Raw genomic sequence first — 17264 nt, 5'->3', positions numbered from 1 at the left:
GAGGTACCCATTAACCTTGGTATTTGTTTTGGCTTTAGGAATTCCCTCAATTAATTATGTTAATTAATGATGTATTTTGTGTGTCATGAAATGTGTCTCCAGGGAGGCATCTGCTGCCTGTTATCGCTATGTTTCGTGGGACATCTCTAACAAGTTGTCGGACACACAGCACTAGCTAAAAGTCTGCGGTCAGTGGGGACTGTGTGCGCCTCCAGCTCTAACAGCTGTCATAATTCCAGAGCAGAGCTGTCAGCTGGTTGTCAGCTGGCTGCCATTTGTTGCTTTCTCCTTCCCAGTGCCCCACTGGCAGATTTTTCTCTGCGGCGACATATTACATTTTGACAGTCAGTTGTGGCAAGTGTAGCTCAGTTTCCTAAGCAAGAGGGTGGCTCAATATGCCAAACATTCGTTTAATAATAAATAAAGTGCAAAATAAATAAATTGAAGGGGAATTCGGGAGCTCTGAAATTTTCACAGTTGAAACCGAAATTCAGTTTATTTTTTGGGTATTTTCTTAGCACTAAATAATATTTGAACTGTTTCAAAAATGCTTAAAGAACTAACAAAAACGACCCAAAATCAACAATAACATTTCTCTGCAGTCGACATTCCATTATCCCCCCATTTCCCCATCAAATTCAAAATATTTTCCCACAAATCTCAGACCCTGACTCACCCGAATATATTTCTCTGTTACTGCATCTCGTCTGCTCGCTCATCCGCTTCATGTACTGTTATGTAAGTGCTCATCTCTCGCTTCGTGTACGTGTTTTTGTGTGTTTGCGGCATGCTGCATGCAGCCACCGCCAGCCAAAATGCCTGTGGCATGTCAGTGGCTGGGCAAAATGTTAATTAAATGCTTTATTTCCATGGCTGCTGGAACTTTGCTTTTTATGATGACACATGCTACAAACAGAGGCAACACACACACACAGACACACACACACACAAACAAACATTAATGCAACGACACCCACACGAACACCCAAAACACACTCACTGAAGTGCAACGGAAATTAATGGAAAATTGGTTGCAAGGTTGCAACATGGCAACCAAATTACAAAAAATAATATTTGCCAATTGCTTTTGTAATTTGAATTTTGTTCGTCGCTATTTGTTTCTTCTTTGCTTTGTTCTGATTATGATTTATGTAATCTGAAGTCCACAATTTAGAGAGAAGATAATCTGAAGCTTGCAGATTGTTCTTGAATTTATTTCGATGACAAAATTAAACTCAATTTTGGCTGAAATACTTATCAAATAATTCCATGGCCTAAGTAGATTCTACAGCGAAATAGAAGAATATTTTAGCAGGTTAAAAGTAGAACAAAAATGTATGCAATTGTGGCTAATTGTATTTCAACCGAAATGGCAGAATATCTCCAATGCATTGGAGCCTTAACATACAGGAATCTTTTCTTCTGCGCAATCCAGTGGGTTTCCAGTAGAGAACTTTTTTGCAGGAGCATTTCTTAGGTTCTTGAACCATTCCAAATTTACTTCGAATCTGATTCAAAGCACTCCAGAACGAGTTTTAAAAGTTACCTTAAAAATATCTTGTAGTAATATTAGAGACCCCCTGCTTCCAGGGTTTATTTTTTAAACAATTTATTTACCTCTATTTTCCATAAGTTTAATTTTGATTTAAAAGTTCATACGAAACTTTGTGCCTCGCAAGAAAAAGCCGCGAATGTGCTGCGAGCAGCCGCAAATAACTTTGCAACAAAATCAATTACTACAACAACAAAATAACAGCTAAAACAACAACAACAACAACTGCATGAGCATTATGTGTGCCAGCATGGCGGCAACAACAACGAAAGTAACAACAAAATGGCTACGTTAGCCCACAAAATGGCTGCCAATATGGCGACGAGCAGCAGCAGCGGCAGCACCCAAGAAATGCAGCAGCAACAGCAGAAAAACATCCATCTAATGCCAGCAGCCATGATACAGCCCGATTATCTGCTCAACAATGATCGCGGTTTATTTAAGGTTTATTGTTTTATCAAAGATTTCATTGGGTAAGTACTCGAAAGTAAACCAAAACGAACGGAAGAAGTGCAAAGTGAAAGGCTACAAAAGAAGCGAAATTTGAAATTATAAATTTGTGTTCGTTTACACTGAATTGCATTAAGTTTGCTGTGGGTTTTGAGAGTGCAAAAAGATGTTTACACTAAAGGCCATGAAAAACTAAATTATTTATTTTGTGAAAAATTACTACTTCTAAAAATAAAATACATGATGTGAAAACTATTATAAATTACTGTTATAACTAAAAATGAAAATTAAAGTGGTTTAGTTTTGATTTTATTTGTGAAAATTATGACTAAACTAATTTATGCTTATAGTTTGTTTTAAAACTTTTATTAAAACCAATAAAACCTTACTAAAACTTTTGTTAATTTTAAGTTCAAATACAAATTCAATGCAAATTATGATTAACGCCTAGAAACCATAAAAAACTGTTGCTAATATGAGCCAAAAAAATTAAACTCGTTTCCACAGCGAAATTAAACAACAAAAATGAACAAAAATATGTAAACATAAATATGAATATACACATAAATATTCACACAAATTTTCATATTAATTATCATCTAAAAGTCATTTGAAAGTAACTCTAAACACACACAGGGCACCCTGTATAGGGTGTCTCTTGTCGCTCATTTCTGCCGGCGCCTTATCATTTTTCATTCCCACACAAGCACACACTCAGCTGTGTGTGTGTGTGTGCTGTGGCTGTGTCTTATTTGTTCATATAATTCATATTTAATCAACTGATAATACAGAAAAACAATTTCAACATTTTGTCGAGTTTCTTTTTGCGTGCTCCGAGTTGCCTGTGCTCCAATTTCTGTGCTCCTGATACACTTGCTGACATTATCACCTGCCCTGGGGCACTGGCACTGGCACCGCGAATGATAACTGATACTGCTCGGCAATTTGATAACAGACAGCCACTTGATACCCAGAGACAATAAGTGGGAAAAAATGTGGGTATTATCAGAGCAAATATCAGCCGAGACAAGAACTGGAATTGGGAGTAGTTTTAGAGTGGAAATAAGCTGTGGATGGCAGAACTTTTAGAAAAGGGAAAGAGCTGTGACTGGGAGTAGTTTTAGGGGGAGAAAGCTGCCACCTGGCCTTGACTTTGCTGTTTGTTTTTGTGTATTTCCTTTTCGATTCAAACATTACTTCAACATTTTCTGTTCGGCACAAAACAAAATTCACAATAAAATGGTTTTTGGTGTGGAATTTGGTGCCATTGTCGGCTGTGTGCTGATCTCATGTGTCATCATACTCTTCTATATCTATGCTCATGTGTACAAGAGTTGGTCGCAGATCAATACGCTCTATGAGGCGCCAGTGTTGCCACCGTTACACTCCCTCAAGCTGACACTCGGACAGCTCAAACGCTACAATGGCACACGACAGGATGGCAGGATTCTGGTCGCTTTTAAAGGCAAAATCTACGATGTATCGGCAGACTCCGAATTCATTGCCGGCGGCAGTCTCAACTTTGTGGCGGGAACCGACTTCAGTCGTTATTTGAATACAGAACTTCCGTTGGAGCCTCTGGAGCGCGCAGCATTTGTGGAGCGCTGGCAGAATCAATTGGACACCATTTATGACTGTGTCGGCAGTCTGGTTGATCGTCAGGGCAATCCTTTGTTTATGCGCAAGGAGATAAACTGGCAAAACAGCGAAGCACTTGAAGACATTATGCAGGATCAGAAGATATTCGATTTTTGTCAGGATAAGATGGACACTAAGTCGGTTGAGGTTGGAATGAAGGATTCTGTGAAGAATTCGCTGAGCAATGAACAATTTTTGAAGGAGTTTTTGAACGCAGAAACTGCCGCGCCAGTAATGTCTTTGAATAATGCACCAAATCAAATTATTGACTTGGATTTGGATTAATAGAAATATAAATAGAATTGGAAATAGTTTTTAAACATATTTAATTCACAAATTTCAATATTTCATAGTTAACATTACAATTTCTGGGCAGTTTTCTATGGCTGTATCCATAATTATTTTGTGTTAAGATCCTATCGAAATCTGCTTAGAATATTTTGCTCTGTTTTCCATCGAATCTCATTTCTCATCTATTTTTCCTCTTCTACTTTCCCTTTGTAGCTCTTTTCGGGGAAAACCCCCTCAATTGTAAAGCGCTATCCATTCCTTCAATAAGTTTTCCTCACGCCATGGGTCTTCCTCTCGCATATCTGATTAAAATTAATGCCTTTTTAACTTAAATGTTTTCATCTTAAATAACACGCAAAGTTTTTCCCTAGAAATCTCTTTTCACTCTCGTCTTCTTGCAACACTTTTCTCGATGCTCTTTCACTTCGCCAGAAATCCAATTGGCAATTTGTGTATTCATTAAAATTCCTCGAAATCAATTATCTGGCTGCTGGCACACAGCTTGGGGGGCGGCCGGCGAAACCTTTGATATTTCACCGACAATGTCAAATTGGGCAGAGTGTTTCAATTATAAGTCTCAGAGGAGGGTGTGGGTGGAGGGTAGCCTATATTCTATGAGCTGTCATGTCGAGAAAGAATATTCTAGCCAACCCATCAACACCCGCCCACAGAATTCGCATTACAAATGGCCAAAAATGGCCAAAAACCGAACAAAAAGTTGCAATTTTCCTTTTCACTTCGAGCCAACAAATTGCATTCGTGTGACGTCTTTTGGCAAGTGAGATTTGTCTTTCTATTTTTGTAAGTAAAGAACCGAAACGAATACTTAGCTTTAATTGGTTGCCACGTACCTGATTACGGCCATTAATTAAATTCACGAAATTTTATTTGGTCAAGTTTTTGCGTCGTTTTTGAAAGCAAAAATAAATACAAATATTTTCCTAAGCAATTAGGCCTTCCAATTGATTAATTAATATTTATTTTACACTCTTTCTTTGCAGGTAAGCGTTGCCATTTCCAAACTGAAACACAAATACAGTAAGACAGTAAGTTAAGGGGATTCAAACAAAGGTTTGGGGGCTGCAAGATTGATGGTTAATTCGCCACTGACTTAGTTCATTTTTGCATTCATTTTTGTACCCAGTACAAAAGTACTCTACTTTTTAAATCAACTGCAAATACTACTTTGTATTCCCTTAAACCCATCTACAAATATTATCTCATGGTAGCCACAAATTGTTGACCCATCTGCCAGCAGTAACTAAAATCCTCATGACTAATCCCTCACCCTCCACGACTCGTGAGCGTCTGGCAAAACTCTTCTACACCCAGACAGACACAGCCTGTGTTTGCACAACTTCTCGATTATGGTTTCATAAGAACTCCCTCCCAGACTGTAGCACTGGACTGCGGGCTGTGCTCGGCATATTGACTGTTAATTAAAAAACGCCACTCAAATATTGACTCTACGCTGCTGTAAGTGCTGTAGAAACATAAATCGTAAGCCAGGGGGAAACGTGACTGCAACACCTGGTTAGCTAGTGGAAAAACCAAGAGGGGGAGAGGTAATAGTTAGAGAGAACCTGAGGGAATTTTTGTGTAATTTAAGTGGTCAGCGAGAGAGAATTTGAACTGCTATTGGGAAAGAAAACTGCCACAGAAAGCTCTTAGATTTATTTGAATGTGTAAACAGCATTCTGATACACACTCCCTATCCCAGTGTGGCTTAGCAGCTTGAGTTTGAGCTCATGGCTCACTGCACTGCTCTGGGCATCCATCAACTCAAAACCTACGTACTGTTTCCACTTCCTGTCCACTAAATCACACTTCTACCCCAAGCAGAAAATGACTCAACCCAGCCTGTTTCCACATCAAATGACTAAACAAACAACTCGTACACCCAACTGCTTATCGAACGACCTCCACTACATAGAGTGTTTCCAGATTATCAGTAGCTTGATAAGACTCTTGTCGCACGAAGACAGCTGCCACTGGCCGCTGGCCCATGCCCAATGCCTCTTTCGAACGATTGCAATTAAACGCCAATTAGACATGTGTATGACTCGGCCGATATAGATATAGACACACAGGCTATATAGACGATCGAGTGGCAGTGGAATTATGCCAAGCATAAATTGTGTGTTCAGCGCTGCAAAAACTATTTTCGCTGCTGCTGCTACCCGTGCCATTTGCTCAACTCTCTAATGAGCCAATAAATTCACATTACGTATACGCGCAGGTGGCCAGCTGCGGTAATTTGCTTAAATCAGAAAGCAAAGAGCGCGCGAATCGTTTGCAATGAGTCTCTTTCCCCCGTCCGTCCTGGCTTTTCTTTCACTGTTTTTCTTGGTTGTAAATTTCACGCCAACTCGACACTTGTCGAGGCTGCACTTTTCCTTCGCCTTTTCTTCCCTTTTCGTGCACAGATTTCGGCCCCTTTTCTATCAAATGTTCCTTCCTTTATTCATCATGTCCCATTCATTTGATACTTTCTTGCTGCTAGCTGCAATTCTGTAGCACAAAATTGGATGCAAAACATGTGCCAAGTCTTACATTTTCTTTACATTTCTTATTTGTTGTGTGATTTCCGTTTATTGTAGCTCTTTCCATATATATTTTCATTAAAGTTCGTTAGTCGAGTGGCTTATAATCAAAAGTGCACACGCTTTTCCTGTCATTCGATAGTTTTTGCTGGCGTATTTTGCGTGACGTTGATAGGAATTGTATGGCATTAGTTTGTATACTTAGTTGGTGTATTTGTATTTGGGTTGATTGGTTTGGGGCGGTCTTTGGAATTGGCTGGCAAATGTGATGGAGATTATCTATAGTCTGGAATCGATTTGTAAGGCAATAATCGGCAGTAATTTGTGTGTTTAACAATACTGATAGTATAGATATTTTGTCAGAATGACGCAGTGATTTCAGAGGCAACTAAATCATACCTTTATGACCGTCTTTTGTGCCTCAAGATGAATCTCCCGTAATACCCTTTTCTTATCATCTTTTTTCACAGTGTGGCTTAGCACTTAAGGGTGACTTTTCGTGTACTCAAAGGGTGCGCCGGCGCTCTCTCTCTCTCTCTCTCTCGCTTGCTTCAGCGCTAGCTCCCTTCCACGTGGGCCACCTCAAGTCCCATTTCTAATCCCTCAGTTGATCATTTGCAAATATTATTCCCATTCCCATTCTGCTTGCTCATTTCTATAGCTTTCGGTATGATTAATCGCTTGATTAGTTTTCTTTGTTTAAGTCTCAATTTGTTTTGAATATTTGTGTTTTTGCATATCAGCAAACCAAAGAGTAATACTTCAGAGCCTTATAATTCTTCTAGATTATAATCAGATAAGATACAGCAAAGATAAGAGTGTGTCCCAGTAGTTGCGGTGTGTCTACTTTGAATTATGTTTTGATGAATTTTAAAGCTGCATATATTTTGGCGGAAATGTGTGATGGAATTTACAGAATTTCCGGCTATGTTTGAAAACTGAAGAATTCTTTAAAAATTTATTCAAAGTCTCTCTAATGGGCATCCGCCTAGTCGTTGCCATTATTGATTCCTGATTTCCTTCCCTTGCACTTGACATTTGTCATAAATCCACAGCCCTCCAGCCATCGTTATAATTGATGATGATTGCCTTTCAATCAGCTTCTAGGGGTTTTATTCAACGCCTTAATATTTCGAACCCACAAACCGAACATGAAAAGCTGACACCCACAGCCGACGCTTGCCCTCTCGCTCTATCTATCGCTGTTCTCTCTCTGTTAGCTCTCTCTCCCTCGCTCTGCCATCAGTGAATGCTAATTATCAGAATGCGATTAGATAGAACGCGTATGATAAGCACAAAACGGTGCTTTGATGTAATCTAAATTGTGTTTTTTGGCGTTCCGTTGGACTGACTTGTCGCTGTTATCGTTCAGAAAAAGTGCCTCCATGGCTGCCCGTTCGTCTGTGTAAATTTTGGTTGTTTTCGCCCATAAGTCGACGTCTCCCAAAAAACAAAATACATAAACTACGGAGCGGAGAGAGAAGAAATGTATTTTTGAAAATAATTTTATTGCTGAGGCCTCCTACCACCGATACAGAAAAACGCAGCAGCCAGCGGGCCCGCCAGAGCTAGCGAGCGGGCCGAGCGTCAGCGCCAGCGCCGGGTGCGACGTCGCTGCCGGGTCGGGACGGTATTTTGGATTTTGTGTAAAAATCAGTTTTTGGTTCGAATTCAGTAAACAAAAACTTGTCGCCGGCGTGAGACGTAAACGCGAACAAAAAAAAAAGAAAAGAAAAAAATTAAACCAAAAAAATCACGTAAAATATTTTACTTGTGTGTGAACAAAGTAGAGATATTTGTTTAAACAATTTGTTATAGTTTAAGTTGAATGCACGACAAAAGCGTAGACGAACAGAAGCACTCTCTACAGTGTCTGTTTGTATCTGTATCTTTCGGATACGCCGCTGGCGAGGCAATGACGTGCGTTACCCTGACCTTGTTACTGCCCGATTGTGAATTCTTCGGCGCTTATTTATCCGCCAGTTTGCCAGTCCCTTATGTACTCACTTGGTAGCTACAAAATCTATCTATGTACACGAGATCGCACGCACAATCCATCTATCTATCTAGCTAAATCGAAGCGAACGAACGACAAACAAAAATTGTGTCTAAAAATACACCGCCAGCGAAAACGAAATGAGGGAAAAACGCAAAAAGCAATAACAAAATTTGAAACACATTTTGTATTTTTTTGTTTTGTATATTTTTTGGGTTGGTTCGAAAGTTTTGCCTTACATTCGGCCTTCGTGTTTGGGGTTTATGTTTATGCCATTTGGAGGAACATTTTTGGGGGTTTAGAATAAATAAGGGATGGAAAAATTGGAAATAAACGAGGAATTCAATTTTTATTAGAAAGGAAAGAATTTCACTCACATTCTAGCAGCGAATTCGAGGCATTAATGAACCTTAGACCATATTTATATGGATGTAATAAATATTATAAATCATCCGTAAACCACTCCTAAATTACATTAGTTTTGGGTTTCGAATGGAAGAGATTTTTTAGACAATTCCGGCAAATAGTTCTAGGCATAATTATACCTTAAACCATTTGTATTATTTAACAATCAAAATTATAGAACATATTCTGCAAATTCTACACTCCATATTTCCTTAGCCTGTCTCAACGCCTAGACAAATACTTCGCTTCTCCAAACAAGAACCCAAAATCACATTGTGATATTTTGCCACCCGAAAATTCCTCTCGTATCTCAAACAAACATGAAAATTAGTCTGCGTTTTTGCACTTTGTATCTTTTGGAGAGTACAATTAGGCGATGGCTGCTGCTGCTGCTGCCGCTGTGCGTATCTCCATAGATAAATTTAATTGGTTAATATTTATTTTTAGTCAAGACTTGATTAATTACCGAGTAAGGAGCGGAACCCGCTCCACCCAGCAGCCAGTGCTCGGGGAACTCTCGCGTCGCCGCTCCGTACTTCTGTCATATTAGTTTTTTTTGCCATTTGGCACGCGCAACCAGTTCCAGACAGCGCTTAACAATTTATCAGAGAGTGGGAGCAAGAAAAAAAATGCAAAATATATAAATAAAATTATAAATACAATTGCTCAACGTCCAAGCGACTGGCTGCATGTCTCTCTCAGTTTCTCGCGCCCTTTCCGAGTCTCTTGACTCGCCAACTCGTCGCACAAAGAAAAAAACCAAAATTAATGCAAAAAAAAAATCGAAAATTCAAAGCAATTTTTGTTTTTAGTTGTCGCTCGACCGGCTAACCAATTTGTTTGCCATTTCCCTTCCTGTGCCATGATTGAATAATAATTAAATACACAGCAGCAACCCCACAATAAAAATACAACAATTACACGGAAAAGTTATCCATCTGTTCAAAGCTCCAATCAATTGGAAACCCACTAAATCCTAAATATATAGAGCAAAGAGTGAAAACCAGTCAATCGTCAATCAATCAATAAAGAAAAAGTAAAAATAGTGCCAAATAAAATGCTTAAATATCCGCGCACCTCCTCCTCCACGTCTTCGGGCTACTTTGATGATGATGAGGCCATGATGAATTCCTATCAGACGCCGCCAGCCTCGCCGCAATCGGTGCCCCAGTATCTGCAGCGTCACATGGTGCGAATGTTTAGCACTGAAGTCGACAAGTAAGTTGCAGTCGCATTTTAATCGGTGCTCGTAAAGCAAGGGTCGCTTTTTTATGTAGGGGGATTTAAGGGAAAGCTAAGAGAGCCTTATTTTGCATCAGCATCAGCTCAGGATCATTTCTATTATTTCCTCTTAGATGTACTCTCATCTCTTCACAAACTCAAAGTCAAATGCCATAAAAGCACATTCTTGAATCTTAATATCGTCCCTTTCTAATCATGAAAAAGGCTCCATGAATTCTTAGAATGTCCTCACAAATATTTAATCAGAGAGTTGACATTGAAAGACCTTCAAACACCGGCAAAAACGGCGACTATTAAAAATTCAAATTAAATACCAACCTTTTTGTTACGAGATTTATGCCTAGAGAAATTGTATTTTCTAGTTTTTCCAAAGCCCCATGAATATGCATGAATCTGGTTTATAAAGCAGGTTATTACCACATATAATACATTATTTAAATGAAGCTGGATAAATATTTACATAAATACTTTGTATAAAACATCTTTAAACGATGTAAGCCTAATAAATTGGAACTAAAATTAATCAAAACTCATCCCTGAGTTCCCTAAGTCATTGATTTGAAATGATTCCCCTAGCACCTTAAGTGCTTCAAAACCTGCTATGGCATGCCATTTTTCACATTGAATTGTGCATTGTATTTCCATAAAATAGTTTTTATTTTTTATTACAAAATCATTTTCCATTTCCAAGCCATTTGCATAAATAAATCAGAAAAATGCAAACATGAAATAAAACAACAACAAATATAAAATACAAATTTGCTAAAAATGCAAATTGTTTTAATTGCAACAACAAAAGGTGTAAAGAAAACGCAGGGGCAAAATGAATTAAAAGTCATAAAAATAAAGGGCCGGAGCTTAGGATACACTAGCAGATCGGTTGTAGCAGCTAGTTAGTTGGTAAGCTAGTTGATCTGATTATATTTAAAATGGCTTGAAAATAATTATACATTTTATAATTAAACACCCTAGGGTCTCAGCATAGGCAACCCCTTAGGAAGGGTATCCCAAAAAAGTCGTGTTGAGACAGAAGAAGAAACCAAATCGTTGCATTTTATTGTTCCGCCTGTAGTTCCGTACCTCGCGCTCTCCCCCACTCTCTCTTTTCTGCTGGTTTTATAAGTCACCTTACGCTCATTGCCTTCCCACTCCCTCCCCACTCTCGCGCGTTCTTCCACTCCCCTCCCCACTCTCGCGCTCTCCCACTCTTGCACTCTTTCGGTTCTCCCTTTTGTGCATTGCGGGTGGTGTCTTGCCGTTGTGTTTGTTTTAACAGCCACGCGCGCCCATGTGCATTAATCGCCGTCCCCGCCCCCGCTCGTCCCTTGCCAAATATTGTACTCGGGTGAAGGCTAGAGAGAGGTGTGAGCGGCGCAGAGGCAGTGAAGTTCATTTGCTTGACCGTTTATCGCAGTCATCGCTCATTGCATTTCTAATTGCAAATTGCAAAATGCACAGCCCCCCTCCATAGCTCTCCCCATCTCACACTCGTATTTGATGGCAAATCGCATTTTGTTGGCGGATGTCACATCAGTTTTTATAGTCGACTAGGAATAACGGGAAGATGGGTTCACTACCAGTGCCAAGGAGGGGACCGCGTCGCCAGGTATGGGCTGATGTCTTTCGGCAAGGCGTTGAGCGAGGTGAGGTGACGTCAGAATTGTAGTCTGTGTGTAAGAGATTGAGAATAAGTGCTCACCCTTGCTGCACGTCATCAAAAGAAAGCACAAATGCAAATACACGTACACATATTACAAGAAAGCCATTACAAATTGGTTTTTTCTGTGCTCTTTATGCATCGCCTTCAAATTAATCAACTTGGCACTGAGTTGACCTTCAATGCGCTCTTCGCTGCTTCCTTTGTTTCTCCTTTTGCTGTGTCTTTGTCATATATTTTCCAGCCTCTAAGTGAAGGAACTATTTATTACACCTTCAAATATGTAATATTCAAAATATCGTCGAGTTCCTTTGTTGGAAAACTCTTCCAGTGCATTGTTTCAATTCCATTTTCTCACTTTTGCTGAGAGTACAGTGGACACAGCTTTAGATAGAACAGACCTAAGTTCAATTGTTTCAAGCAAATTTATATATTGAAATTTTCCAACACTGACTATGTATTTGTTAGCAAATTTCGCATTCAAAATTTCGAGTTCTGACTTTGTTCTTTATTCTTATCAGACATTCCACACATTTCTGTTCTTTGTTCTGCCCTAACCTTGAATAATGCGATAATTGTTCTACATTTTCTCAAAGTTGTTCTTTGTTACAGCATTCCTGCCTTTACTTTGCTGTGTCATCTTCATTGTCCCACTCTGAACGTAATCTAATTTTTAATCTGTTTCACGATAGAGCACAGAGTAATTTCCGCCACTGTCTGCCATCATCATTAACCCCATGTGACACTCTTTCCTTCCTGCCTCAAACTCAAATTTGGGGGCACACGCGATTCCAATTTGTCTTGTCTGCACCTTCCCCATCCCCGTGCCCAGTTTTCTTCTCTCTTAATTCCCAATTCACGCCTACAACTGAACAATGAGAGGTAATTAGGCGAAACTTTCTGTCTGTTCTGTCCCCTTTCCGCTACTTATTGTCTTCCAGCAATGAACTGCCTTGAACTCGGACAAATGCCAACACAAAAACTTTCAGATAACATCAAAAACTCAGACAGACAGACGACAGAGTTAAGAACTTCAGTGAAATAACAATAGCAACAACAACAACAGCCACGCCCCCCAGTGCCGCCTAGTAACAACTGCGAAAAAAAGTAAAGAAGTTTTATTTTGTTGTTGTGTGTCTTTTTGTGTCAACGACTGAAAAGGTAAATGCACCTGAACAGCTACTACATGAACTTTGACCTTTTCGTGCTCAGAAATGCTTACAACTGTGATGAATGTGCGGGTAGAGAGAGAGAGGCGAGGATGGTTGGGGAGAGACACGGAGCTCCTTCAAGTGGAAAAGCGGCGTGAAAGCGGCAACACATGCTCCAACAGTCGAGGAGGGAACTTTGTCGGCCAGAAGTTTTGCTGCTGTCGAAGCTTATCAGAGGGAGGACATGGAACTTATTAATATCGAGCTATCGATTGGTTCTATTTTTAATTGCGAGAGGCGTAGACAGGGGTACACAGAAAAGAAATTTCGGATTGTTGGGTAGGTAAAAAGAGGCGTGGTAGGCATTTTTTTTTGGGAAATATTTAACAAAATGTTACCACACGTGTTGGGACACTATGACATGATGTTCGCAGTACTGCTAATAGAGAGCTTAGGAGAGAGACCAAATCACAACCCCACAGATGTAACATTTACATTCAATCTTCAGAGCTGTTCTCTGTAGGGACCTTTCACTGTATTTCTCATTATCTTTCTCCCGATGCGATGATCATCATCGAATCGAACAAGGTACAACGCAAATTGGCGATAATGCATTAACCTTGACATTAAGACAATGTCAAAAAATGATAAATGAAACGGTATGCAAAATAAAAAATAAAAAATACGAAAGATTATAAAACCATAATTAATCTTTCATACAAGAGGGGGAATGCCGTACACAGTACTTTCTTCAGACCGGCGGCGGAGGCGCCCCTCACAATTGATGCTCAATAAATTTTCGCTTAACAAAAATCGAAAAAAAAAAAAGCTAAAGCCGAACAGCAAGAAATATAAGCAACTAAATGGTTGGAGAAATATATAAACAATAGCAACGGGGGAGGGCATAAATCTTCTCTGAATAGTACGGAGAGAGAGCGAGCGGGCCACAGACAATTAACAATTTCGATATTCAAGGTGAATCTCGGGCGCCAGCCACCAAAGGGATGCAGGCACAGCACCATCCAACTGTTTGCCTTAATCGAAGCGGCAAAAACATCTACGAAAAATATCTCGTAAAAACTTACACATGCCGGAGAGTGGCGGCTGAAAAATCAACAATTATGAAGGTCAAATAATGTACACTGAAAATAATTATGGAATGGGCCAAAATTTATGCTTGAGGGAGAGTAAAGTTTTAGCACTTTTAAGTGTAGTCATTTATGGATATTGTTCATAATTTTACAACTCGAGTAGATATTTATTTCAATTATTTTGTGTCTTCTTTTGCACATTTTGCACCTTTTTTTTGGTTTGCTTCTTTTTTGTATTTTTGCTACGCTTTAATTTGTTTGTTTTTAGCGGCTGGCAAGACAGAAGCGCCTCGAAAAACATGTGTTGTCTGCTTCACAGATCACTCAGTCATAAATATACATATCCACATGTTTGTACATATGTTGTGTGTGTTCAGCAAACGCACATGCAAATTAGCTTGACCATGAAAATTGTTTTCGCCTGGCCGCAACATTTTCTTCAGGTGTTCAAGCGCTAAGAGGGAGAAAAACAAATAATGAAAGCATAAAATGAAAGCCTCTTTTTGGACTGCTCTGACTAGTGGCACAAACGTTACTAGAAATGGATATTCGACTTCTGAAATATGAATTTATTCACAGGAAATTAAACCTATGAAATAATGTTTTTTTTTCATGTATTTCTTCTGAGCTTTTTGGAAGTTTAAAGGCCCTGCAATTGAAAATATTCATCGTTATCAGGGGTTTTTTTTTATTAAGGATCCCTTAATCATTCTGAAACTTATTGCAGAACAATATTATATTTTACTGTACAATGAGTAACTGGCTGTAATTAAATGTCATATCCATCATAGCCTGAATGACTTTCTCGCTGATATATTTCGAACAAAGAAAGTACATCAAGAACTCGACTTTACAGTCAAGTAAAGCAAAGAATTCCCCATTAATAATTACACATTAAAAAGTAACATGAAACAAAACAAAAAACGATACGATCATCATCAAAATTAGATTCCCATTATCGCTAGGTGTCTGTCATGTCGCAACTAACAAAGAAACATTTCATTCCCCCTATCCGTTGATTGCTGGAAAAACGATTAATAGAAAAATGAGTTTAACCCATAATCCGTATTATAGACTTGGCTTTAGCACTATCTTGAGGTCCCCCTGCCCCTCCTTAGATTAATTTGATTGCACAAACACGTTTCCATTTCCATATTTTTGCTGCCACTTACAAGATTATCTCCGTGTGGATTTAGCACGTGAAACATGAATGATACGGCAATAGAGTCGAGTCGAGTCGAGTCGATCCGGTCAAGCGTGTTTAGTGGCTGTGGCAGAGTGCACTTTTCAGGGGTGGCAGCTTGGTTCTACGTGCCTTTTTCCTTTCGATTTGTTTACCGCTCTGCGGTTAACTTACGTCTGCCAGCGAGTCATAAATACGTACTAGATGGGTTTAATAATGCTAAAACGTTGGGCACGACAGACAGACAGACAGACAGACAGATGATGAACGCGGGGAATAATATTTCACTCGACGCCGCCGCCAAGCTGTCTCTCAGCTAAATCGAAAATCAATCCACTTACGTGAAGGTGTGACCGGCACGACCTTCTCTGATTAAGTAAATAAATGTTAATGGTGTGGTCTTAGGGAAGAAGGTTGGCAGTTTTCCAAGAAGACAGTTGAGCAATGGAAAAAGAGTCTTTATGTACCCTCAAACTTATGTATTGCATCCAAAACTTTGGCTCCCTTCAAGCCCAAAGGTTTATCAACTTGCCGGGTTTACTCACTCAATTTTTGACGTCATTTTTCGTTTACTTTTTGCTCGACGCTCAACCCAATCATATTTCGACTGTAAATATTTCGACTTTTCATCTTTACGGATGCCCCTTGCTTGGTTCGGGTTTTATGACTCAATTAAAAAGTAAATACACAGAGTGCAAACATTTTCAATGTTCAGTGAATGCCGCCGAACGGAACACATGACGTCAACCCATCAAGCAAACAAATTGTTGAGAGATTTATGAACACTTTGCGGCGTCTATATTTGGACACATTTACGCACACGACGCACTCTAGGCTCTGAGCGATGAAAGAAAGGAAAGGAAAGGACAGGAAAGAGTTTGGCTAATGGGACATTTGCTGCAATTGGTTGGTCGTGCAAGAAGGAGAGGAGTCGGATCAGTAAAGGGAGTGAAACAGTAAAGGGATCGAAGCAGTTAAGGGATAATCAAAGAAATGAATGCAAAGTGGAAGAAGATGCCTTGTTTATTTGTTATCCAGTGGCTTCTCTTATCAAATAGTTTTTGTGTTTACGTGAAACAACTTTAAACTAATTCTCAGATTTCAACTCCCCTTCGAATGGTGGGTAACCAATCCCATTGAAATACCCCGCCATCTAGCCGATTTCTCTCTCTCTCTCTCTCTCTCTTTATTTATGTGTTTGCTATTATTATTTACTTTTATGAGCAACATCTTTATTTGTTTTATTAATTTACGACTCCACAAAACAAACGTAAAACGTCAGCAGCGGTGCGTGAGTGAAAGGCAAAAAAGACCGCAAAAGCTTAACCTCAACTTGTTGTTGTTTGAGCATTTAATTTAATTTTTAAGGAGCAGTCCGGGCGTAAATTTGCATACAATTTAATTAAAATGCGTGACGGGGTGAACTGTTTTTGTTAAGGGAAATTTTCCAAAGGAAGTTTACAGCAAGATTAAGCAGGAATTATATTATTAAATTGAAAAAGGAAAAAGGTTTTAGATATGCATAAATAAATCCCCCATCATGGGAAACCATCCTTGTCCTTCTCCATTAGGATCTACATTTTTGAATTTGAAATTTATTAAATGGCACCCCGCGACAGCTGACATTCAACTCGAATTAATGAGAAATTGACATGTCAAGTGGAAATTAGCGGTGGAAAACATTCAAATGGTTAATCAGTGTTGCATTTTTGGTTTGTTTTTTGTTTACGCTTAACACTCTCCACCCACACACACACACACGTACAGGCTTGAGGTCAAAGGTTGAACTTGACGTGAGCTTGCCTTTCGCTTTTCATCGAGCTGCAGTTTGGAGCTGGTGACGGTATGGGGCAGGTCAGAGGTGCAGGCACCACCTAATGACTTGCAGCCTGGCATTAAATTGCCATTGCCTGGAAAAAACGCTGAAAATGAAAGTAACAAAAACAAAAACCTCACGATTTTGTTGTGCTGCTGCTGCAAAAAAGCAAATGTGCATGGAAGGCAGCGAATCTCAGTGAGGCGAAGCCGGCATGCTCTATGTTTTCGATGAAAAGGGGCTCAAATA

General features: G+C 39.4%; 3 protein-coding genes across 4 annotated transcripts in view; all 3 read left to right on the top strand.

The window, feature by feature from the left end:
* Positions 1–4951, top strand: part of LOC117901778 (protein bunched, class 2/F/G isoform-like) — a 66850-nt gene extending 61899 nt beyond the window's left edge. Inside the window, exon 3 of the mRNA XM_034812682.1 lies at positions 4933–4951. Coding sequence (XP_034668573.1) covers positions 4933–4936 — 4 coding nt within the window. The 3' untranslated portion in view covers positions 4937–4951. The remainder of the gene's footprint in view (positions 1–4932) is intronic.
* The window catches only part of LOC117901779 (protein bunched, class 1/class 3/D/E isoforms-like), a 48655-nt gene continuing 33210 nt past the window's right edge, over positions 1820–17264 (top strand). Inside the window, exon 1 of one of the 2 annotated variants that reach the window (XM_034812684.1) lies at positions 1820–2025. In XM_034812684.1, the coding sequence (XP_034668575.1) occupies positions 1835–2025 (191 nt within the window). In that variant the 5' untranslated portion in view covers positions 1820–1834. Of the gene's footprint in view, positions 2026–9917; positions 10094–17264 lie in introns of those variants that run through there. The other variant, XM_034812686.1, reaches the window with a different exon arrangement.
* LOC117901780 lies at positions 3197–3960 on the top strand. Its single transcript, XM_034812688.1, has one exon. The coding sequence runs from the start codon at positions 3242–3244 to the stop codon at positions 3923–3925; it is 684 nt and encodes a 227-aa protein (XP_034668579.1). The 5' UTR covers positions 3197–3241; the 3' UTR covers positions 3926–3960.

The sequence above is a fragment of the Drosophila subobscura genome, chromosome U (genome assembly GCF_008121235.1).
Source record: "Drosophila subobscura isolate 14011-0131.10 chromosome U, UCBerk_Dsub_1.0, whole genome shotgun sequence".
NCBI classification, from domain to species: domain Eukaryota; kingdom Metazoa; phylum Arthropoda; class Insecta; order Diptera; family Drosophilidae; genus Drosophila; species Drosophila subobscura.
The sequence above is the reverse complement of the archived record's forward strand: the minus strand, read 5'-3'. Positions and strand labels throughout refer to the sequence as shown.

What these genes read in the sequence shown, in the direction of transcription:
- LOC117901780 (XM_034812688.1), top strand. Translation starts at nt 3,242, where the DNA reads ATGGTTTTTGGTGTGGAATTTGGTGCCATTGTCGGCTGTGTGCTGATC.